Here is a 24,490-nt window from a genome sequence, read left to right as displayed (position 1 = left end):
TCAAACATGAGAAAAGCCCTAAAAGCAATAAAATGAAAATCCTTCAGAAAATGGAATGAAAGCCACACAACCAGAGCAGAATGTGAAACATGGAAATAGGAATAGTCGTGAGAGAATATGAAGTCCTAGAGTGAACAAGTCTTTTCACATTTTAAGTTGTGGATTCCCCAGGAAGGTCTGTGCAGGGTCTAAGGTTCTACTTTTCCAAGAAGCTTCCTGATGAATCTAATACAACTGCCTGCACACTACACTGAGGAGTCAGGCACCAGAGCTTGCAAGGATGCCAGCAGCATTTACCAGATTTACAGCAAGAATGAGGAGAGAAAAGTGGTTTCCTGCTTAGAGAAGGCAATGGAATGTGAACACATAGCTGGAGGAGGTGTCTCTTTACTGCCATTTAGAGTCACCTGAAGTCCTGAGGCATGAGAGAGAGGAAGCTGGGAGATGAGGGACATAGCAGGTGTGCTCCAGCATCCACTGTTAGAGATCCTCAGAGAAGCCAGAGAGAGAAGGGCCCAGAAGACACCAGAGAGCAAGTGCAGCCAGAATTTCACCCAGGTTCCATAGAGAACATCTCAATCTAGGCTGCATTCTAGAATCACCTGGAAATTATTTTTAAAGTTCTCTTGTGCAAGCTGCTCCTAAGATCAATCATAACAGAATCTCTGTGTGCAGGGTAATTTGGTAATACTTTCAGAATTTCTCAGGTGATTCTAATATTTAGCCAGAATGGAGAATCTTTGATTAATAGGGTTTCTCATTTCCATAGTTTGACATTTTAGGCTTGATAATTCTTTGTTGTCGGGGGCTATTCTATGTACAGTAGGATAGATACTTAGCAGCATCTGTGGCCTCCCTAGATGCCACAGCATCTCTCTCTCTCTCCAGTTGTGATCGCCAAAAATGTCTCCAGACATTTCCAAATGCCCTCTATGGGGCAAAATTACCCCATTTTGAGAACTATTAGGTTAGAACAACCTAAATTCAATATAACACCTAAAGATGAATTCAATGCTATCTTCTAGTATAGTCATCTTACTAAAAAAGGGCAGTGGTAACTAGAAAGATTCAGCAGGAGCATTACAAAAATAGGTCTTCCAAGACATGAAGTTAACTCTTTTCTCAAGTTATTGACAATACTAGCCTTTCTTTCCTTCTTCCCTCCCTCTTTTCTTCCCTCCCTCCCTCCTTCCTCCCTTCCATCTTTCCTTCCTTCCTTCCTTCCTTCCTTCCTTCCTTCCTTCCTTCCTTCCTTCCTTCCCACATTAAATATTTTGGAGCACACATTCTCTGTTAGGTACTGTTTTAGGTGCTAGGTGTTCATGCTCATCACCCAAATACCTCCAGGAATGTGCATATAGTATAAAACAAAAGTTAGATTTATTAAGCTTCCTGTAGCAAGATGCTCTACTCCATGGGATTACAAGGACTTGGAAGGAGCTTAGATAGGATTAGGGCTTATTTTAGGTGATTTGAGGGAGGATTCAGGAAGTGGAGGTTGGTCTATTCTCAACTGGGTGCTGCCAGAAAGAGAGGGGATTTGATGCCTGTGTATGTTCAGAATTTTTATATAGGAAGTAGGAAGAATGGAGCAGGTTAGAGTTGTCATTGGAGAAAAAGCAGTAGTCACTCACGTTAGCCAGTATGGGAAGGGTGGTTACTTTTGTGGTTGCATCAGTGTCTTTGTTTTTGTCCAGGCGTGATTACAGTGTGGGCTTGTTTTTTTTTTTTTTTTCTTCTTTTGCAAAACATGTTGGCAATCTGTCTTGTTTTATGGAATAGGTGGGTATTCTGTGAAATAGTTCATGTACTTTGAGGCTAAGAAGGAAGTCCTATTGATGTTGGGACCTTGCTTGCACCTAGCACAAGGGATGGTACACAGGAAGCATGCAATAAATATTTGATGAACTGCATTGAATTTACAGCCACAAGGAGGAACATGGACTAGATGATAGTGTAATTGAGTGAATTGGTACATGGATGAACAACTGACCTCATGGCAGCTAAGCCAGAGTCAATTAGCAGGAAGGATGGCAATGGTGTGATGCCATAGGGATATGCCCAAATACGCCATGGGGAATGACCAAGGCTTGAGTCAGACAGAGTGGACTTTCCAAGATGATCTCAACAAGGTGGTTCAGGATCAGCAAGTGAAATTTAATTGGGATAAATGTGAAGGCCTGTGTTTAGATGCAGATATCTGCTAAGCAAAAACAAGATAGGAGACATTAGGTTGGGGATGACCTAGCTTAACGATGGTTCTCTAGTTTAGAGAGAAGGTAAGTTCAATTTAAAAAGTGAGGAGTATTTCAAGAGTCTAAATTGAGCAAAATGATGGGAGAATTTGAGACATCTTATGTTTGTAAGTCAGTGCAGATGGTGCAGTGAGTATATGCTGTAGGAATTTGGGGGAAAAGGCAAGCCAGACTGCAGGGGTGGGGCAGAGCTTCAGTGAGGGAGAGCAAGAAGTCCTTGCCTGTCAGGAGTGGAGAAGGAGAGAGAGCACAGTGGACCCCACTCTAGGCATGCCTGGTGACTGAAACTTGGTTTGTTCTTGTTTGAAAATTTCATTTAATTTGTAGAAAGACTACCTCTGAAATTGTATGACTTCTCATTTGAAAAATATGCACTTCTATACATATTTATGGATATGGTGATTTTATAGTTATTATAAAAATTATATAAATACATTTTGAAATAACTGAAAAATATTGGAAAGAAGAAAGAATGCCTGTGTTCCTTCTATCTTACCATAGTTTGTAGTGTCTTAGTTTTTTTCCCTTTAAAGAAATAGTTACAAATTTACTGCATAGAAAATATTGTATATTGGGTAGCCTGAGTGGCTCAGCCCCAGGGCGTGGATTGAGTCCCGCATCGGGCTCTTGTGAGGAGCCTGCTCACTCCCTCTGATTGTGTCTCTGACTCTCTCTCATTCTGTGTACACACTCTCATGAATAAATAAATAAAATCTTGAAAAGAAGAAAATATTGTATATTACTTAATTTTTAATATTAGTTAATATTTTTATTCACAAAGCTTTGAAATTATCATTTTAAAATTTGTGATACTCGTTAACTAGTTTTGTTTTATTCAAATTTTTATTGAAATAATTGTAGGCTAAAATGTAGTTGTAAGAAATAATAGCAAGAAACCCCATGTACCTTTTACCTAGTTTCCCCTCAGTGGTGCATCTTATAAAACTGCAGAACAATTTCATAACCAAAATATTGATGTTGATACAATCGGGTAATTTATTCAATTTCCAGTTTTATTTGTACTTGTGTGTATGTGTATGTGTTCTACACAATTTTGTCACATGTGTAGGTTCCTGTGTCCACGACTCCTGCCAAGATTCAGAACGTTTACATCACCACAAAGCTCCTTAGTATTGCCCTTTTATAAAAACTAAAACTACAACCGCTCCCACTCACCCACACCTCCCTCCCTTATTCCTGTCCCTAACCTTGGCAACCAATAATCTATGATGTTGTAATTTCAAGGATATTATATATATTAAACTGTAGAGTATGTGATCTTTTAGGATTGGCTTTTTCAATCAGCATAATTCTCTGGAAATTCATCCAAATAATTGCAGTGTGAAACGGTTAATTCCTTTTTATTGTTGTGTAGTATTCTGTGATACAGATGTGTATGTAACTGTGTATTCACTGACTGAAGATGTGTATTCACTGACTGAAGGACATTTGGGCTGTTTCCAGTTTTTGGATATTACAAATAAAGCTATATGGATATTTTTTCTTGTTTTTTTTTTGTCTTCTTTATTTTGCTATGAACATTTGTGTACAGGCTTTTGTGTGAACTTCAGTCCATATTTCTCTAGGATAAATGCCTACGAGTTCAATTGCTGGGTCATATGGTGATTGTGTGTTTAGTTTTATAAGAAACAGCCAAATCATTTTCTCAGAGTGACTGTACCATTTTACATTTCCCAGCAGCAATGGATGAGTGATCCAGTTTCTCTGCATTCACTGTGGTCGCTACTTTTCATATTAGCTATTCTGAGAGATGTATAATGATCTCATAATGTTTTTAATTTACATTTCTTTAATTGCTAATGAAATTAAAAATCTTCTCAAGTGCTTATTTGCCATCTGTGTATCCTCTTAAGTGATGTCTGTTTATGTCTTGTGGCCTTCTTCTAATTGGATTGTTTGGTTTTTCCTCTTACATTTTAAGGGATTTTCTATATATTCTAGATACTAGTCCTTTGATGTGTTATTTGCCAAAGAATTTCTTCTAGTCAGTAGCTTAAGTTCCATCTTCTTTCTCATAGGAGTTTGTAGAACAAAAGTTTTTATTTTGTTGAAGTATAATTCACCAAATTTTCCTCTTATGACTCCTGCTTTTGGTGTCAAGTCTAAGAACTCTTTGCCTAGCTCTAGATCCTGAAGATTTTCTTCTGTGTTTTTTCCAAAAGTTTTCTAGATTTACATTTAAATTTGTGATCTCTTAGGAGTTAACTTTGGTAGGAGGTGTGAAGTTGAAGTTGAAGTTCATTTCTTTCCTATGATGTCCAGTTGTTCCAGCAACACTGGTTGAAGAGGCTATCCTTCCTTCATTGAATTGATTTTGAGCCTTCATCAAAAATCAGTTTGGCACATTTGTATGGGTTTATTCCCAGATTCTATATTCTAGTTTACTGATCCATGTGCCAATACCACATATCTTAATTATTGTTGGTATGTAATAAGCTATGTAACAATATTGGTTAGATGGTGCCTCACTTAATTCTTCTCTTTCTAAAAAGATAATCAAAATCACTCTCCTTTTTTAAAAAAGGAGACGTAAGCTATTTATTTAGGGCTTGTGTCTTCAAATATAAATTTTAGAATTAGCTTATCTGTATCTACAAAAACCTTCTGACATTTTGATGGGAACTGCATTAAACCTATAGATCATTTTAGGGAGAAATGATATCTTTACTGTGTTGAGTTTTCCTATCCAGGAACATGGTATGTCTCTTGCACTTATATAGGTTTTCTTTGATTTCTTTCATCATCTTTTTTGAACTGTTAGTATATAGATTTCATATATGTTTTATTAAATATTTCATTTTCTTTTGAGCAATTGTAAATGTTGTGTTTTTAATTTGGGTTTCTGCAGGTTCATTGTTAGCCTATAGAATGCAATTGATTTTTGTATGTTGATCATGTATCCTCTGACCTTGCCAAACTCACTCATTAGTGAGTTACACATTTTTTCTTTTTTGTAGATTCCTTGGAATTTTCCACATGGACATGTCATTTGCAAATAGATAATTTTATTTCCCTTTCTAATTGGATACGTTTGTAATTATTTTAGTACATAAAACTTAATGGATGTGCAAATAGTGGACATTTCGGTTCTTAGTTGAATGACTGGAACAAAAAAGATAAATATTTTAGTGGTTCTTAATATTCCTTGTCAAATTTATTTCCAAAGGCATAGTGTCAGTTTTTTACTCCCACTAGCATTTTGCAAACGGTTTTTTTTTTGCATTGTTTCTCAGCTTCAAGAGTATGCTTTTTAATGTTTATAGCTAAAATAAGCTTTTACTTTGAGACAATAAAGTATATCATTTTATACCCATGGTATATTTGTTTAATTCTGAGGTTAAATTTCTCCCTTTCCCTTCCACCCCCATCCTTTTAATTTTAACAGATGTTGTATATTCAGGCCTTACCGGGGCCTTTCCTTTCAATGGATCCATCTTCATTTGTGGATGTTTATGGATATATTGCCACCCCTCGAATTTGGAAACAAAAGTCATCATTAATATGGCGTCTTGGCCCTACATACCTCTTTGAAGAAGCCATCTCAATGGACACTCTGGAAGTTATTAACAAACTTGGCCCAAGATACTGTGGTAACTTCCAAGCTGTGCATGCCCAAGGTAAGGAGTGTTTTGATTTATAATGATCTCACTGATATTATTTTTTAAATGGACATCCAGTTATTTATAGCATATTTACAAAGAATAAACTCAGCATAGGTCAGTCATTAGGGAAGACCTCTGTAATCGGATCATTATAAATTTACAGCCCAACAGAAAATGTCACAGAAAAGGAAATAACAATATCCTTTGGATTTCAATTCCAAAGCCCATAATGGAGGAAAATGGGTAGGTAATACCATCAGCAAAGAAAGAGAGAAGAGAATGCGATAAATAAGTTACATTCCTTTTAATGAAGAAGCTTTTTAACTAAAGTACACTGTTGTCTTCAATTATTAAACAGGCAGACAAATACATCCACATTTCCATTATTGATTGCTGGCTGTTCAAGCAGGGAGTACTGCTCTCTGTGCTCCATCAAGTCAAGGGGGTCAGCTCCCATCTGGGAAGAATGATGAATGAATTTATGTACAGAAGCTGTATGCATAGTGAAGGGCGGCTGAACACTGTAGAGTGTTTCTTCTTCAGGCCCCATGTCTTCTTCAAGCTTCCATTTCCTCTGGCAAATGGCACTGGCCAGAGCCATGCCATGAGGTCAAGTCTAGAGCCAAAATTTTGCTGACTGGCTACTCAGGCCATGCCATTCTAGTAGCATTTGTGCCTCTCCTTGACCTGGGGACCGGGGTGCTCATTCCAAGTGGAATGTTTACCATGGCATGTAGCTCATTGAAAATATTAGGACTTTCAGCCCAATCTCTCTCTTCCTTTTTTTTTTTTTTTATAAGTCAGCTTTCTTATCACTTAACATTTTGGTTTTGGAGGGTGAGGTTATATCATCTCCTTAGTAGATGTTTCAGGCTGTAGTGGTTTCACAACTTGAATGCCTTTATTTTATATTAGAATTAATCCTGTGAGATTTATCCACAGTTTCCTGTGTCAGAAAAGCACAGATAGGAGCAAACATGTGACATAAACATACAACATGCAAACATACAATATAGCAACATTTAAGACAGTCTCTCAGTGATAGTTTCGCCATATAGCCATAGATATTTATTTTACTGAGGTTGTACTTTCTTTTCTGTAAAGAGAGTAGAGATGATCAAAGATGTATTGTTTTAGGACTGGACCTTGATGTGGAAGCGATGCCTCTGGTTGCAGAGGAAAGGGTTTCCTTTGGCCTTCACGTAGCCAGCTCCTCCATCACCAGTGTTACAGACATCAGAAACACTTACAGCGAGGTGGACAGCCGCCTGATTGCCAAAGAGGTAGGAATTCTGCCTTCACTGTTGCCCTCTTTTGGAATCATGATCTCATAGTTTGCTTCAGTTTTCAATGCTTAAGTGAACACTAATTCATGTTCATGCATGTGTAGACAGATACACAATGCTGCCCATTTCATTTGTTAAAGTATCATATGCCCCTCCACCCATTAGCATCCCCTGAGACTAAACCCTTTATTTATAATTGCTCAGAGGAGAAAGTAGATGCTCTTTTTTTTTTTTTAAGATTTTATTTATTTATTCATGAGACACACAGAGAGAGAGAGAGAGAGAGAGAGAGGCAGAGACATAGGCAGAGAGAGAAGCAGGCTCCATGCAGGGATCCCAATGTGGGACTCAATCCCGGGACTCCAGGACCATGCCCTGGGCCAAAGGCAGATGCTTAACCGCTGAGCCATCCAGGGATATCCAGAGAAGATGCTCTTTATTCTTCACTGGAGAACAGGAACAAATGGAATTTGAAAAAACTTTGGTGACACTGAAAATACTATTGAGCTTCTCTTTTCTGGATGCTACTGACCACCCCCCACCCCAACACTGCAAAATGTTCTGGGAGTTGCCATGTTTATTTTAAACAGCAAATGTGCAAGACAACAAGCAGACATGTTTATAGATGAAGATGCCACTAGGTAAAGTCTTTTCTAATTCCTGTAGAGAGTGCTCTTTTGCTTAACATTGATGAATTTGAGCTGATTTATTTACATTCTCCGCACCCTCACAGACAGAGGGCCATCCCCTTTACTGAAGAGGAGAGATCTGGGATGAGGTCCTATTGAGCACCACAGTGGTGCCTTACCCACAGAGGACCCCAGACTCATCCACTTAGCCCTGTGAGAATGGTGAGGCTGGGGCATGCAAAGGCTGGATGACCTAGACTGAGAAGGAGGCAGACTGTTCCACCTCCATATGTCCTTCGGTCTGCCTTGCCCTCATTAGTTCTTCATGGTGACATGCAGGACATCTGCAGCACAACTGTGTAACCAAAGCTGCTCCCGCATGACTAAGCCACAGCCCAGGAGGCAGGACACGAAGCCTGAAATTTGACTTCAGTCTTTCTGACATTGATTCCTTTGTTATTTATTCACTGATTTTCTCTTACTGAGTGCCAGTGCTGGACCAGGCCTTGGGGGTGCTGCCTTCCAAGACCTCACAAATAAGACCTCCTCCATTCCAGGAAAATTTCTTCAGACTAATTGTTGCTCATTTCTCTAGATGAACATTTCATCCCGTGACAGTACCATGCCTGTGTTCTTGCTAAGAAATTGTGCGGGCCACCTCTCGGGTTCTCTTCGAACTGTTGGAGCTGTAGCTGTGGGCCATTTAGGTAGGCCAGGCCTTGACCTTTTACTGCTATTTGGGAAGATGGGTGTGTGGCTGTCATTGCTTGTGTAGTCTGGACTTCTGAGCAGCTATCCAGTGAGGGTGAGATTTGGAGAGTTAGCCCTGTTGGAAACTTGGCCTTCCACATTGCATAGAAGTCAGTTCACCTTGCTGCATCTGGCAGTTGCTACTGAACTCAGCTACTAATCAGGCTGGCATGTATGCACAATGGAGCTTTCTAGTGGGCACAGTGGGGGCCTTTTGACAGAGGCAATAGTTGCAGTTGTGTGGGTAAAAACAATAGCTAGTGACTGCTGGCTGTCCTGTAGTTGGGCAAGAGCACAGCGGAGAGTTGATGCGAGGTCCGATCTTGCAGGACCTAGAGAGCAGACAAGAGCCTGAGATTGTCAGAGCAACCAGTGGCCTGAGGCTCTGAGAGCATGTGGTTCGCCCAGCACTCTGGGCTACAACAGAGGCAGTGATCTGAAATCCTCTGGGCTGTTTCAGCTCTTTTTGGTGACCCAGGAAGAACTCAGTGTAGGATTGCTCAATGAGCTAAGACTTTCAAAACTCCCACCCTTCCTCCCACTCCTAGCCTGTTCCATGCTCACAGGCCCCTCTACTGTGAGTAGACAGCCCTGGCAGCTCTTTTGTCCTTGAAGTTTCCTGGGGAAAGCCATTGCCCTGAAGCTGCAATGTATTGATGAAATGCCCCTTTGTCTCACCTAGGCATAAGGGTGTTCCACTCCATCCCAGCAGCCAGCAGCCTGGACTTCATTGGCGGGCCTGCTATCCTCCTGGGCCTCATTTCCTTAGCAACAGATGACCATACCATGTATGCGGCCATCAAAGTCCTGCACTCTGTCCTGACCAGCAACGTCATGTGTGATCACCTGATGCAGCACATCCGTGGGTACCAGGTAATCCCACCCTCCCATCTGAGCCTGTAATTCCCCAAGAGGCTGTTATTCCCAAGGAGCAGGGAGGAGCTTCACTGGCCCTAGTGGACTTTCCCTCCATGGCAACTTTTGGAGAAGGGAAACCAAGCAGAAGGGTCTTGAGACCAGTGTCACCACAGCAGAGGGCTGAGTGATAGCCAAGCAGAGAGGGACTTTGATCAGAATGGGGGTGCTCACCTATATACTTGTACCTTTTGCTGAATTCAGGAATCATGTGTGATCCACCTACTTTGCACCTAACATGATGGCTAGGAGCCTGGGCAGAGGAACCAGGGTGCTGGGTTTGAATCCTGCCTCTTCTTCAAACTTGATATTTAATCTTAGATGAATTACCTACCCTCTCTGCCTCAGTTTCCTTAATAGTATAATATGGATTATCTCGCTTCCTGTGTCCTGGGGTTGTAGTGAGCACTAGACCATTTAATTCAAGTGGAGGGTTGAGCATTATGCTTGTGCAGAATAAGGGCTCTGTAAGTGGCTGCCATCTCTAGTTCTTAATCTCTCTGTGCCCCAGTTACCTATCTGTAAAATGAAAATAATATTAGCACTTATTTTATAGGGCTGTGATGATTGAGTTAATATATGCTGAGCATTCAGAAGAGTGTCTGCTTAGAGTAACTGTGATTGTCAGTGCTATTTACTATTTGTGAGGTCACATGAGACACGTTCACTGCCATTTATTTATTTATTTATTTATTTATTTATTTATTTATTTTCACTGCCCTTTAATACCTTCCTGCATGGCTGGAAGGAAATCATGAAAGACAAGACTAGTGTCAAAGTCTAGACAATGTCACGTTGTGGTTCCTCCTGGGTACAGTGGGGGTTAGGAGAAAGTCTCCTTATCTCTTTGGCCCCCAACTCAGGATCTGAGAAGAATAAAGCTGTGTGGTATCACTTCAGGCCTACCTACTCTCTCCTAGACTGCTGCCACAGCTGGACAGTGGCCTGTTCCTTCTGCTATTCCTTTAAATCTCATTGATACCAGTCATAATTCTACATTACAGACTTGATGAGACCTCTTTCCTGTGCAAACCTTTCAAAGGCACCCAGTCACTGATATAATATCTCAAGCTCCTTATACTGGATTCCAGAGGTCTTTGAAAACTGGCCACTAACCTGTCCTTCCAGTCCTATTTAGCCCCATTTTCTGCCCAGCCAATGCACCTTCCTTCCTGAATCCTGCATGGTCATGGGTTGCTAACCGCATCATATTACTTTGTGTACCTGTATCCTTGGCTTGGAAGGCCATTTCCCTTTCTTCCCCAGGTACACACCTTCTTATCTTCCCAGGTCAAGTTGAAATGTAAAAGAGGATCTCTCCTCTAAGCCCTGAGTTGAGTGTACGGCCAACTCTTGGCTGCTCTTGGCACTGTGCATGCGCTCTGTCTAACTGCTCCTACCCAGTGCTGTAATTATGACTCTCCTCATTTCTGTGAGGTTGTAATTGTTTAGAGGCTTGGGTGTTTCCTTATTCTTTGCCAATATATTATTGAGACCAAACAGATACTTAGTAAATATTTTGGTAATAAGTGAATGGGCATGACTGGGTTTATATTAAAACTCAAGAATTGGGCAGCCTGGGTGGCTCAGCGATTTAGCGCCACCTTCAGCCCAGGGCCTGATCCTGGAGACCCAGGATCAAGTCCCGCGTTGAGCTTCCTGATTAGAGTCTGCTTCTCCCTCTGCCTGTGTCTCTACCCACCCCCACCCCCCCGTGTGTGTGTGTCCCCCATGGATAAATAAATAAAATCTTTAAGAAAAAACTCAAGAAAAAAAAAAGAAAAAACTCAAGAATTGGGGCTATTGTTAAATTAAAAGTTTTCTTTGATCATGTTGTTAAAAGCAGCAGTAGTGGGATATGTTCCACTTTAGCAATACAGATCTGCTGTGGCTAGGGATGTTGGCAATTATTGTGAGCATTTCTAAAAAGGTAATAGCAGTTCCTGATCTTGTGGGTTTATGTAGAAGGATAAAATAAGACAAATACCAAGATAATTTTAGTGTAAATTGAATGCAATAAGTGTCTGAGGTTCTCTTCCAGGACTACCATGCTCTCTATGACTTGGGTGTTCTCCAGCCATCTTTCCAGAAACTTCAGGCTCATGGAGACCTGGAACCCTCACTCACGTGCACTGTGGCCTCCCTACAGCTAAGGGGAGGACATGGTGCATTGTGAATTCTAAATGAGTGTTTTCTTTGCCTGAGCAGAGTGCCTTGAAAGAAATAATGTGCCACAGAGCTACAAAAGTGGCCAATACCACATGTGGGACTGTGTTGCTTGAGTTTTTCAGGAAGAAAGATATGGCAGAGACAAGGAAAGGCCCATGGATGGAGTCTATTTACTCAGTTAATATTGACTGAATGTCTCCCAAGAGCTAGGTACAGTGCCAGGCAGCAGGGTGTATGGATGAACAAAATGGGCTTAGTCCCGCCCTCCATGAAACTTATCTGCCTCCATTGGTTTGGGCTGTTATAACAAAAATACCATAGACACAGTGGCTCATAAACAACAGAAATTTATTTCTCACAGTTCTGTAGAGTGGGAGGTTCAAAATCACTGGCCAATTTGGTGTCTGGTGAAAGCCATTTCCTTGTTTATAGATGGCTGCCTTTTCACTGTATTCCCACATGGTGGAAAGGATAAGGGAGCGCTCTGTGGTCTCTTTTCTAAGGGCACCATTTACAAGTCCCATGTACTTCATGACTGAAGAACCTCCCTTGGATCCACCTCTTAATACCATCACACTGGGGATTACAATTCAGCATATGGATTTTTGGAGGGAGGGAGGGGACACAAACATTCACTCTGTAGCAGCGTGGACAGTAAAACATGACTGGGAGACAAAGACTCCCAAATACTTTGTTTGAGTAAAGAACCAATCAGATTAAGAGATATATTGTACCTTTCCAAATGAAGACAGAAGGGGGAAATTTAAAAACTCTTCTTATGTCTTAAAAAGGAAATATTGCAAATATTTATGTCTTCAGGGCAAATCAGAAGCAGGGATTGGACAAAGAGTGGTAAGGCAGGTGGGAAATGACAGGTCTGAAAAAAGAAACAAGGTTACTGTTATTATTATTATATGACTTCTCTGAATTACGCTTTATAAAAGAGAATCCCCATCCTATCTCATCATATACTAGATACCTTTTCTTCCTTTCTATTTCTTCATAACAACTGGCATGATCAGTTGGCATGATCTCTATATACTCTCATGTCTGTGGTCTGTTTCACCCCCTAGATACATGACCCATGAGAACAGGACAGGACCTGCTTGTTCACTGGTGTACCCTAAAAGTACATGTATACAGTAGTTGCTCATCAAGGTTTTATGGAATGAATCAGTGAATGAAAGCAAGGGTCTTCAATTAAATGGGTTGCTCAAAAGTAAATTTAATAATTTTTAGGCTTTTACTCTACTCATTTTCTGATTTGCTGTTTGAACCTGAGCACATATTAGAATATAAACCTCTCTATCTGTTATTTCTATCAAAACTTGTTTATCATCCTCTTCTTAAATTAGGTGACATCCAAGCAAGTTTTATAAGATGGATTTTCATAGCATAGTAAAGAAAGTGGCATTTCAGACTAACATTAAAAACACTTGAAGGATCCATGTGGCAGGGAGGAAGGACATGAAGGCCAGTGCACAATGACCTGTATGGAGAGACAGACAAGGACTAGAACTCTGCTACTCTTAGTGGAATAGATTTTATCTCGGAAGTGATGAGCAATAATAAGAAAGATTGATCTTTAGAATGACCTTTGACTCCACTGAGAAAGATAGGCTGGAGGGGTGAGATTTGAGTAGGAGACTGAGATAGAATCCAACAAGATATGAGAGTACATTCCCGGATAGCCTGGGAAGGCTTGGTATCTTTGTAAGCAGTGTGGGCAGATAGCACCAGGAGGCAACCAGTACTGTGTGCTGCAGACAGGAAGGAAGGAAGATATTTGGGGCATGCTAAGTCTTAAATGTCTGCATGACATCAAAGGTCAAATGCCAAGTGGGACAGATGGCTCTGGAGCGTAGAGATGCAAGCTGGGCTGAAAGTATAAATGTGAGAGTCATCAATATCATCATGATGATATTTCACTCAAGGATATTGAAGAAATGGATGAAGAGAAAGAGTAGAGTTCAGGAGGAAGTAATAAGGAGCTCTCCATGTAGAGGATGGACATATGATCAAAACTCAACAAAGGACATTGAGAAGAAGAGGGAAGAAAAATTGAAGAAAATGTTGTCAAAGAATCCAAAAGAAGATAGTGTTTCAAGAAGGCAGATAGGATCAAACAATGCTAAATGCTGACAAATAACAAAGCAAATAAGGGCAGAGATATCCCTACTGGATTTGGCATCTAGAAGTCACTGGTGACAGGTGGACAGATAGAGACAGCAGCCATCTGGAAGAGGTCGAAGACAGAAGGTGAAGTGAGGACATGGAGCCAAATTGTGCCTATTAGTGCTTTCTAGAAGTTTATTTATGAAGAGGGCTCAAGAAATAGAGGTCAAACCCGAAGGGTTAGGAGTCAAGGGAGGGTTCTTTTTAAGATGAGAAATACTAGATGTTTTTGTCAGTGGGAAGAAGTGATGAGAGGGAGAGACAGAGACAGAGAGGGAGAGAGAGAGAGAGAGAGAGAGAGAGAGAGAGAGAGAGATGCAGCTAGGAGAGAAGAGCTGAGAATTCCCATGAAGTAATATCCTCAAGAAGGTAAGGGCTGGGTTCCAGGGGCCGTGTGGGTGGAGACCCTGCTTGTAACATGAAGAAGTGCAACACAGATATCAGTGGATCTGGTATGGGAAGATGGGACTGTTCATGTCTGATGGGTTCTGTCTTCTCAGCAGGGTATGAAGTTGGGTGGTAGGGGCAAAGTGAGGTTGGGAAGAGAGAAGAGATGAAATCCTAATCTTTAGAATGAAAAAACCCAGCTTACTAAAAAAACAGAATTGGACCACCAGGCCAAATGAGGACTATTTTGGCACTTGACACTATTACTGCAAAGTAAAACCAGTCAGCCTGTGTGTGATTTTTCTGAAGCAACTTTCAGCCATCCTAATTATGTCTTAGTGGGGGAGTGGGAATGGTCTGATTTCAGATATATCCAAGAAGTGATTGGAGCAGTCTGGAAAGATAGTGAGTATTCATTGATCACAACTGTCTTTGGAGAGATGTCTACCAAGAAGTTGCTGCGATTGAGATCCAAGAAGTTTCTGCCTGTGTTGTCTTTTAGGCTTTTGATGGATTCCTGTCTCATACTTATATCTTTCATCCATTTTGAGTTTATTTTTGTATATGGTGTGAGAAAATGGTCCAATTTCATTCTTTTGCCTGTGGCTGTCTAATATTCCCCAAATCAGTGTTGAAGAGACTTTTTTTTCAGTGGATATTCTTTCCTGTTTAGTTGAAGATTAGTTGGCCATAGAGTTGAGGGTATATTTCTGGGTTATCTATTCTGTTCTATTGATCTATGTGTCTGTTTTTGTGCCAGTAACATACTCTCTTGATTACAGCTTTGATGTACTGTGAACATAATGACAAACACAGTGATTCTAAGGGGCATACCCCCCAATGTTTATAGCAGCAATGTCCATGATAGCCAAAATATGAAAAGAGCTCAGATGTCCATCAACAGATGAATGGATAAAAAAAGATGTGGTCTATCTATCTATATATCATCTATCTTCAAAATGGAATATTACTCAGCCATCATCATCATTCATTTTAAAGAATGAAATCTTGCCATTTGCAATGACATAGATGAAGCTAAAGAGTATTTTGCTAAGCAAAATAAATCAGTCAGAGGAAGACATATAAGATTTCACTCATATGTGGAATTTAAGAAACAAAACAGATGAACATAGGGGAAGGGAAGGAAAATAAAATGATAAAAACAGGGATGGTGGCAAACCATAAGAGACCCTTTACTCTAGGAAACAAACTGAGGGTTGCTGGAGGGGAGGAGTTTGGGGGGAATGGGGTAACTGGGTGATGGGCATTAAGGAGGGCACTTGATGGAATAAGCACTGGGTGTTTATTGATGATTTACTAAACTCTACCTCTAAAACTAAACTAAACTAAACAACTAAACTAAGCTAAACTAAACTACATGTAGGAAGAAACCAACAGACAGTGGCATCCTGGAGACACAGGGGGAGATTATCAGGAAGAAGCAGGGGGTCCACAGTAAGAGGTGAAGTCACATGAGTCCAGAGAAGTGAACACTGGTGGGGAAGCAGCCACAGAAGTTGGTGATGTGTTTTTCCTCTGTGAACATGGGAATGAAGGGAATAGCACCAGGGAGCAGAGGGTTTGCAGTCTGGGCTGAGGATGGGTGCTAGTGGGAAAAGGAGATGAAGGAGAAAGAGTTCTAAGAATGCATTCATGAAGAAATTGCTGTGTTTTAACTTTTTCAGATAATGGCTTTTCTCTTGAGGAAAAAGACCTCTCTCCTAAACCACCGAACTTTTCAGCTCATCCTCTCCATTGCTGGCACTGCAGAATTAGGCTTTGGGTCATCTGCTGTCACCAACGTTGGTGTCTTTCGACACATCCTCTGCAATTTTGAGGTAAACTGGAGACTAGTCATTAGACCTGAAACAGTGGGTGTGTGTCCTGGTAAAGAACATCTGGAGCTTCCTCTAAACTCTGCTGGCCAGCTTCCTCAATAATCATGAGGGTGGTGAAAGAGAAAACTTCAAAGGCTTTGGAGCCCAGAGGCTTGGGTTTATAATTAAGAAGAGACCACCAATGGGCTATGTGGCCTTGGGCAAGTCTCTTGATTTCTCTGAGTTCTAGTCCTCTTGTATGTGAAATGGGAAGCATCACCTCTCCCTCAGAGGCTGGTGTGGGGTCAAACCAGTTTATATCTGGGAAAGGCTTCTAAAACTGTAGGGTACAAAATATATATGGGTTTAAAAAATATATATCCCAGTCCCTTGGGTGGAGCTTTGCTGTTGACAAACATTCTTTTTTTTTTTTTTTTTTACATTTTTTTTAATTTAAATTCAATTTGTCAACATATAATAGAACACCTAATGCTCATCCATCAAACACTCCTTGAAAGGGCTGACTGAGAGACCCTGAGGGCAGGCCTGCGGCTAAGTGAGGGTACCGCACAGAATTCAAGTGACTTGCTCTGTTCCCAAAGCACCATTTACTGAGTGCCCACTGGGGTCAGGCACCGGCTGTGTCCTGGAGACATGCTGGTACACAGCCGCCGCCTGGGCCCAGGACATGACCGAGGTGATACTACAATATGCTTAGATGCCACAGGGAGACAGTCACAGGGCATCAGGGGAGTAGGGTGAGAGCACAGTCCATTCATATTTCCAGATCAGGGACTCTGGGGCTGAGTCGGGCAGAATACGTTCAGTGGGGGAACATTCCAGGGGGTGTGTACACTATTCACACACAGGAGGGATGAGTACAATCATGGGGATTTGAGAGCAAGTGTCTTGAAGGGTGACTGAAGAACTGTTTGTTGCAGGGAGACATGAGGCTGGATGGGCTGGGAGATGAGACAGGTGGGATATGCTAGGCTGCATGACATGATAGGTACTTTAGCCAATCCCTGCTGCAGTCATGGAAGGATTTTAAAAATGGATTTTCTTAATTTAAAAAATGATATATACTTATTATAGAATATTTAAAATTATAGAAGAGTGAGGGTGGAAGCTTCTACTTCAGATATCCAGATGACCATTTTCAACTTTTTATTTTTATTTTTATTTTTTTTTTAATTTTTATTTATTTATGATAGTCACAGAGAGAGAGAGAGAGAGGCAGAGACATAGGCAGAGGGAGAAGCAGGCTCCATGCACCGGGAGTCTGATGTGGGATTCGATCCCGGGTCTCCAGGATCGCGCCCTGGGCCAAAGGCAGGCGCCAAACCGCTGCGCCACCCAGGGATCCCCATTTTCAACTTTTAAGGCATTGCTTTACTGCACTTTCTATGCATAATATACATATATTTTTATATCATAGTCATAATCACAGTATAGATATATTTTAACTCCTACCTTTTCTCATATAACATAGATATTAAAAATATTTATTATGGACTCTTTTTTTTTTTGGTTAAAACACTTTTACGAAAAGGAAAAGACACTAATGTCCAGCTTGTCTGCTCCTTCCATTTGACTATATTAGAAGCTCTGGAGCCTACACCTTTGGAGAAGAGATCATCAGTCAAGCCAGTCACTAGTACACTCTTACCCTCTCCTCCTCAGAACTCTGATTCCAAACGATCCTATGTTTGTTTGTTTGTTTTGAAAAAAAATTTTTTTAAAGATTTTATTTATTTATTCATGAGAGACACACAGAGAGAGAGAGAGAGAGAGAGAGAGATTGGCAGAGACACAGGCAGAGGAAGAAGCAGGCTCCATGCAGGGAGCCTGACATAGGACTCGGTCCCAGATCTCCAGGGATCAGGCCCTGGGCTGAAGGCAGCGCTAAACCGCTGAGCCACCTGGGCTGCCCCCCAAATGATCCTATGTTAAGAGTAAATACTACATCTCATTACAAAATGGAGAGTCAGGGAGAATGCTATCTAGAGTTCATCTCCCAAAGTCTGGGATTTTAAGAACCAGACAGTGACCCATGGACAGGCAAAATGGGGAGGAAATAGGTCTTGAGAAAGGAAGATGAGAAGCATACAAGGAGCCAGGGAATAAAGGAGGGAGTTATCTAAAACTAGAAGCACACAAGTGCTAGGACCTTATGACCTATAGTACATTGCTGCGCACCAAGTCACTAATAGTTCAAAAGAGCATTCATGAGACCTGTCCAATCTTATTCATAAATATAGCTACAAAATCCTAAATAAAATATTAGCTAATTGAACCAGGCCCTCGATTTGGATCTGAAGATGGATGAAAGGGTTATGCAGGAAGCCAGCCAGGTATGGAATATAGGCTCTCCATGTATAAAAGGAAAGGAGATATGCACAAATGACTTAACTACACTGATAAACAAGACAGCATGCACACCTGTACCTTCCAAAATGCTGCGGCAGAGGTCAGGCAGCTTGGCTTCAAAGCATTCCTGCCTGCAGCCTGGCCCAGAAATTACCCATGGAGGAACCCACCACCTTCCCACAGCATGCTCGCGGAATGACCATGGTCACCACCCCACCACTCCCTGAGTAAACTTTTAGATAAGTTGGTCCTTTTGAAGCTGAAGTTAAGAAAACAAGCAACCCACAAAAACCAGAAACTAAAAGATCAAAGTAAAACAAAAGGAAATGAAATAAATGTAGAGATTAGAAGGACCAAATTTCAAAAAGAAGAAAACCTTTCCAAATGTCTGTCTCCATCAATTAAAATAAAAACAAGGATGTGTAAGTTGTAGATTTTATAATTTGTAGGATGGTGTAAAATTTGGAAGTCACTTGGAAGTCAATTGAAGGTCTTGACAGGCCTAGTGAAAGGTAAGTAATGGAGTCAGAAGTGAGGTGAAGGGAGGAGGATGGAAGTCAAGATAGTTGAGATAGATTCTTATTGGCTTTAGAGTAAGAAAAAAAAGAGAAGAAAATAGAAGGGAGGAAGTTTCAATACTTAAGGGATTTGAGTCTGCTTGTAGGCTTAGGAGAAGGAAGCATCAGAAAACGGTGGTTAAATATACTAGTGGGAGAATCACTATTGATGGGGCAGTCCTTAAAGGAGAGGGAAGGTTCAGAGATAAGAGAGTGGGTTACAAGAGTAAAGGTGGATTCCATGTATGATGATTGAGACAGATAGTTGAGAAAGAGTGGGGAGACAGGAAGTTGAGAAGCAGGAAGTTGGGAAGCAGGGAGAGACAGGAAGTAGGGAAATAGGGAAGGGACAGGAGGCTGAGGCTTTGGGTTCCTTGAAGAAGGGACAGGCCAGCTCATTCTGAGAGTGAAGTGGTCTCAGAGATGGGGAGAGGGAAAACTTCGACATATTATCCATTTGATATTCAAAGAAATCGAATCCAGACATCTCAGTGCAATTTGCAGTACAGGGGTTATGTGACACAGGGTAATAACCAAAAGATTCAACTTTCCACGTTTCCCAAAATTCAGATACTTGGTATTATGTAATTTCTAAAGTGCTAGGCAGTCTCCAGTGTGGTGTGGCAGCTTCTTATTGTTCCAGTGCTCTGGAAAGGAAACTAGGATATGCTTCTGTGGGAAAGGTAAGGGCTCAGGGGCACACATGATTGGTAGGTGCAGTCTTACTTTCTCATTTCTCCTGTCACGGAGGCTGATGAAGCATTTGTTCAATGACTACCTTCATGAGTGAACATTCCAAGCGTGCAGGCACTTGGACTCCTACAGACTTCCATATTGGGGTGCCAGGCCTGCCTACCTCTATCCCTACTGGGGCCACAGCCCACACCAGCTCTCCCAAATGGCAGTTGCCCTCCTCTGTGTGTGCCAGGCAGTGCATGTGCAAACAGGAGCTGGAATTCTGTTAGTGTGCTTCTGGTTTAAGAGCAATCCACATATTTTACCTTAACTTACCTTACATTCACTCTTTTAAAACATTTAATGGGTCTTTATTGAGTACTCAATATGTGGTATGTGTGGTATTTGGCCCTAGGGACTAGAGAAGGGTGGTCTCTGCCTTCAAGGGCCTCCTCAGAAACTTGGGTCCTTAGAGGCTCTTTTGCTTTCACTCTTAAGAGGATAGAGCCACGGACACCTACTTGATTCAAGTGAGGTCGGTATTGACCCTTTGGGTCATTGTCTGCAGGAGATGCCTGGGGGGGTGGGGGGTGGGTGGGGAATGTGGTGAGGAGACAGGAGGTTGGGCTTGATGGTCAGACAGACCAGGCTTTGAAGCTGGGCTCTGCCAATTAGAAACCATGGGGCGCCAGGCAAGTTACTTAGTCTCCCTAAGCCTCACTCTTCTTAGCTAGTACATGCAGATAACGATACTATTTTAGGACAAGAACTGTAGGGCACTTCTTGCCTCTAGACAATAGTCTCACTTATAAGTGTGAGATCTTTTACCTTCTCCGTGAATGCACTGTTGCAATCCAGATTAGAATCCTCTTAATTCCGGGCCCTAGGAAATGTCAGTATTAGGAAATAAGAAATAGAGCTCTCTAAAGGGGCAAAGACATGAGACCTGAAGGCAGGCTGTCAACCTGGCTCCAGCAGGATGATTAGCAGCTGCATTTTGTTTACTGTGAGTGAAAACCACCTGAGTGAGGAAGTTCACTCTTGGAATCTGCATGCATTCCCTTTCACATGCAACTCGCAGTGCAGCTGTGTGCAAGGGGACGAGGCTGTGCTGCAGGTTTTATTTTTATTTTTTTAAAGATTTTGTTCATTTATCCATGAGAGACACACACAGAGAGAGAGGCAGAGACACAGGCAGAGGGAGAAGCAGGCTCTATGCAGGGACCCCGACGTGGGACTCAATCCCGGATTTCCAGGATCACGCCCTGGACTGAAGGTGATGCTAAACTGCTGAGGCACCCAGGCTGCCCTGTGCTGCAGGTTTTAAAGAGTAGGACAGTGAAGAGAGTGATGCGTGCACAAGTTGGATGTGTGGTGGAAGTAGCATAAAACTAGACAGGCAAGACTCAGCTTCTAATTTGAATCCTATCACTTGCAGGTGGTAAGTGGGACCTGTCCCTCACCTGGTCTGTCTCAGCCTGTTTCCTCATTTCTAACTTGGGAAGACTGGTATTTGCCTTGCAGGCTTCAGGGAGGATGAGCTGCATTTGGTGTGTGGCTACATGGGCTGTGGGGCTGAGGGCCAGACATAGGTTAGTGCCGGTGTCCTTGGTTCCAGTCAAGACTCACACTGAAGTACCAGACAGCAGCAAACATGGAGAGGAGAGGAGTGGTGTCTGAGCTCTCCCCTGGGGAAGGCACCCTCTAAGTTCTAGATGTTGGGGGAACTGGTCTGATTCCTAAGCTGCTAGATTGTGTTAGTGATTTCAGGCGTCAGGAGACCATGTCCAGCCCGGTACCTGCTCACCCTTTCTGGGATCCCTTCTTTACACACATCTCGGTTTCACTGCATGTTTGTTGTCTCCAGCTCTGGATGAATACCGCAGACAACCTCGAGCTCTCCCTCTTTTCCCACCTTGTGGAAATTCTTCGATCACCAAGGTAGGCTGGTCTTTGGCAGTGTGGGGGCTAGAACTAGTGGCTTCATGCCAAGGAGGAGAATTGAGGGGCCAGGACGGGCAATGGCTCAGCAACCATGGCCTTCTCCCATTTCCGGGGCACTGAATTCCCAGGTGGCAGCACGTCTGTCTCAGTCCACTTGGGCTGCTGTGACAAAATATGATACATGGGGTGGCAGATAAATGGCAGAAATTTAGTTCTCGCTTTTCTAGAGGCTGGAAGTCTAATATCAAGGCGCTGGCAGATTTGCTGTCTGGTGAGAGCAGACATCTCACTATAATGTCACCTGGTGGGAGGGGTGAGGAAGCTCACTGGCATCTCTTACATAAAGGCACTAATCTCATCACAAGGGCTCTACTTTCCTGACACGTTTACCTCCCAAAGATGGCACCTCCAAATACTGTCTCATTGAAGGTTAGGTTTTTACATAGGAATTTGGGGTGACACAAAATTCAATCTGTAGCAGTGTCCTTCCCAGTGGCTCACCTATGTGGGGCAAGCCTGTCCCCTGGTGGATTTGGAACCCAGAAGGGGAATCTCTAGCTCAGCAGCTAGAACCCTCAGGGACTCAGCAAGGGAAAACACATCTCTATGTCCTCTTTGTCTCCCAATCCACTTTCCTTCTAAGTGACTTCGTGTGTATATATATATATATATATATATATATATATATATATATATATTTATTGGAGTTCGATTTGCCAACATATAGCATAACGCCCAGTGCTCATCCCGTCAAGTGCCCCCCTCAGTGCCCATCACACAGGCACCCCATCCCCCTGCCCACCTCCCTTTCCACTACCCCTTGTACGTTTCCCAGGGCTTTTTTTTTCCCCCAGGGCTCTTTTGGTTGCAAGTGGTAGAAATACAACTCAAACCAACTTAAGGAAGGGAGAGGGGGAAGAAAAAAAGAAAAGGGGGAGGACAAAAAGAAGGTTGGGAAAGGGAGATTTTATTGGCTCATTCACTGGAATGGGGCAGATTTTCCCACGTGGCTGGGTGGCACTACTCCATCTGAGACCACCTTGTCCATGCTTTTTTCCATGCTGGCTTCATTTGGGCAGATGGCAAGATGGCTGCTGGGCAGCTCCTCAGAGCACATCCCCTGCCTGCACAGGCAACACAGAGGGCTTCTTTTTTACTAAGTAATGTCAGCAATAGGATGGGGTCTCACTGGGCCATCTTGGATCACATGGTGAAACTGGAGCCTGGCTTCACCTCTGGAATGGATGGAGGGGAGTTAAAAAGAGACAGGTCCCAAAAGAAAACCAGGGACTGGGATTAGAATAACGGATAAGATAGTCAGGGAAGCCACCATAGCTACCCACCTCCTTCCTCACCTGTCAGGCTGGTCATACCCATGTCCACCTGCCTCCTCATGGAGGTCTGTTTCAGCTTATCATTAGCACCTTTGATGTTTTGAATATATTCATAAACATCTTTTCACTTAGCCACTCGCTGAATACTAATTATGAACCCATTCCCATTTCACACCCAGTTTTTATTGCTGGAAGTTCAAGAAGACAGGACAGTCTTGTGGAAAAGGAATACAGAAAAACACGCTGCTTAGTGCTGTGATAAGAAAGAGCACAAAACATAGCAGGAACTTCTAGGCAGATGAGTGCACATCTTCCTTGTTAGGCTGAGGAATACAAACCACACACAGAACTGGGCTGGTTCTGCCTCTTTGTGTATCAGAGATGTGGAGCTTGGCAGAATTTCTTATATTAGTACTGAAAAGACAGCTCAAGAAGGAGCCATCCACCCAAATTCACCCTCCTTCATCCCTTTAATTTTTCTTTCCCACTTTCTGTACTTGTTGTTTCTGGAAGATCTGGGAGCTCTTTTCTTCAGGGGAGTAGAATTTACTGGAAATTGAATTTGTGATTATCCTAAGAAGGAGGATGCGGGTGCTTGAATTCTGTCTTTTTCCCTTTTGACTCTTAGTGGCGTGTTCATCCATTTTGTGGTTTGAGTCGGGCAGGAAGAGCCTATACCCAGACAGACTCGCTGAGGGCCCCGCGCTCCTGGCTTTTGGGAAGTGCTCCGCGGTCGCATGCGAGTCTGCTCTCTTTGTTCTGAGTTTTCTGAGACCAGCATTAGTTTTCCCTGAGGCTTGGAATTTAAAAGTCGATAACTGGGGGTTGTCTTTGAAGGCAGTTTCCGGGGGTGGAAGGGCATGGGAGGCTCATCCCTGAGCAACTCTGGCACTTGGTAGACACATATTCAATGGGTGTCTGACAGCATTTTGATGAGTTGCCAAGAGAGCATTGGAGTCAGAGGGCCACAGAGCAAGCCCAGCCTGGGAAACCTTTTCGAAGAAACATAGCAAATTTGGTTCATTCCAGTAAAAGCTTTTACTGCCTCTCTCCTGGGCTCATAGGGAAGGACCCCGGAATGCTGAAGTTGCTCACCAGGCACAACTTATACCCAAGCTCATCTTCCTCTTCAACGAGCCGGGCCTCACCTTCTCCAAGATCCCCACCATCATTGCCATCCTGGGCTGTCAGCTGAGGGGCCACTTCAACATCCAAGACTTGCTCAGGTACTGTGCCAGGCTTCCCAGAGGGTGGGCAGAACCTTGGGACCATTTAACAAGGGAATATAGGCCCCAGTTCTCTCCTGACCACACTCGACCCAGTAACATTACCCTTCAATGCAATGGCAGATTCCATTTCCTTGGAATCTTCTGGAGGTCCTGTTCAGGGCTGAGAGTTGAGAAAACGGGTGGGTCTTCTAGACTCCCAGAAGGGCCATGTGCTCACTGCTCCCTGGTGCTCAGACACACTTGCTACACCAAGAGTTCAAGAATATCCATGAGCATAGTCATCCTCATCAGCCATTGACCTAACATGTCTGCTTTTTGCAGACTTCCCAAAGGACAGGCCCAGCTGGCATGATATTTAGCCTTTTTCGTCCTCAT

General features: G+C 42.5%; 1 protein-coding gene across 9 annotated transcripts in view; it reads left to right on the top strand.

Annotated features, from left to right (window-relative positions):
* The window catches only part of WDFY4 (WDFY family member 4), a 285,914-nt gene that overhangs the window by 86,218 nt on the left and 175,206 nt on the right, over nucleotides 1-24,490 (top strand). For all 9 annotated transcript variants that reach the window (XR_013368304.1, XR_013368303.1, XR_013368305.1 and 6 more), the window contains 7 exons: nucleotides 5,662-5,893; nucleotides 7,016-7,161; nucleotides 8,389-8,500; nucleotides 9,226-9,416; nucleotides 15,875-16,027; nucleotides 21,476-21,549; nucleotides 23,951-24,112. Coding sequence is in view for 6 of the 9 variants with exons in the window: in XM_077878621.1 (XP_077734747.1) it covers nucleotides 5,662-5,893; nucleotides 7,016-7,161; nucleotides 8,389-8,500; nucleotides 9,226-9,416; nucleotides 15,875-16,027; nucleotides 21,476-21,549; nucleotides 23,951-24,112 (1,070 nt within the window). In the remaining 3 variants the exon portion in view is untranslated. The remainder of the gene's footprint in view (nucleotides 1-5,661; nucleotides 5,894-7,015; nucleotides 7,162-8,388; nucleotides 8,501-9,225; nucleotides 9,417-15,874; nucleotides 16,028-21,475; nucleotides 21,550-23,950; nucleotides 24,113-24,490) is intronic.

This window comes from Canis aureus, chromosome 29, assembly GCF_053574225.1.
Source record: "Canis aureus isolate CA01 chromosome 29, VMU_Caureus_v.1.0, whole genome shotgun sequence".
NCBI lineage: Eukaryota > Metazoa > Chordata > Mammalia > Carnivora > Canidae > Canis > Canis aureus.
Note: the sequence above shows the minus strand (reverse complement) of the source record. Positions and strands in the feature narration are given on the sequence as shown.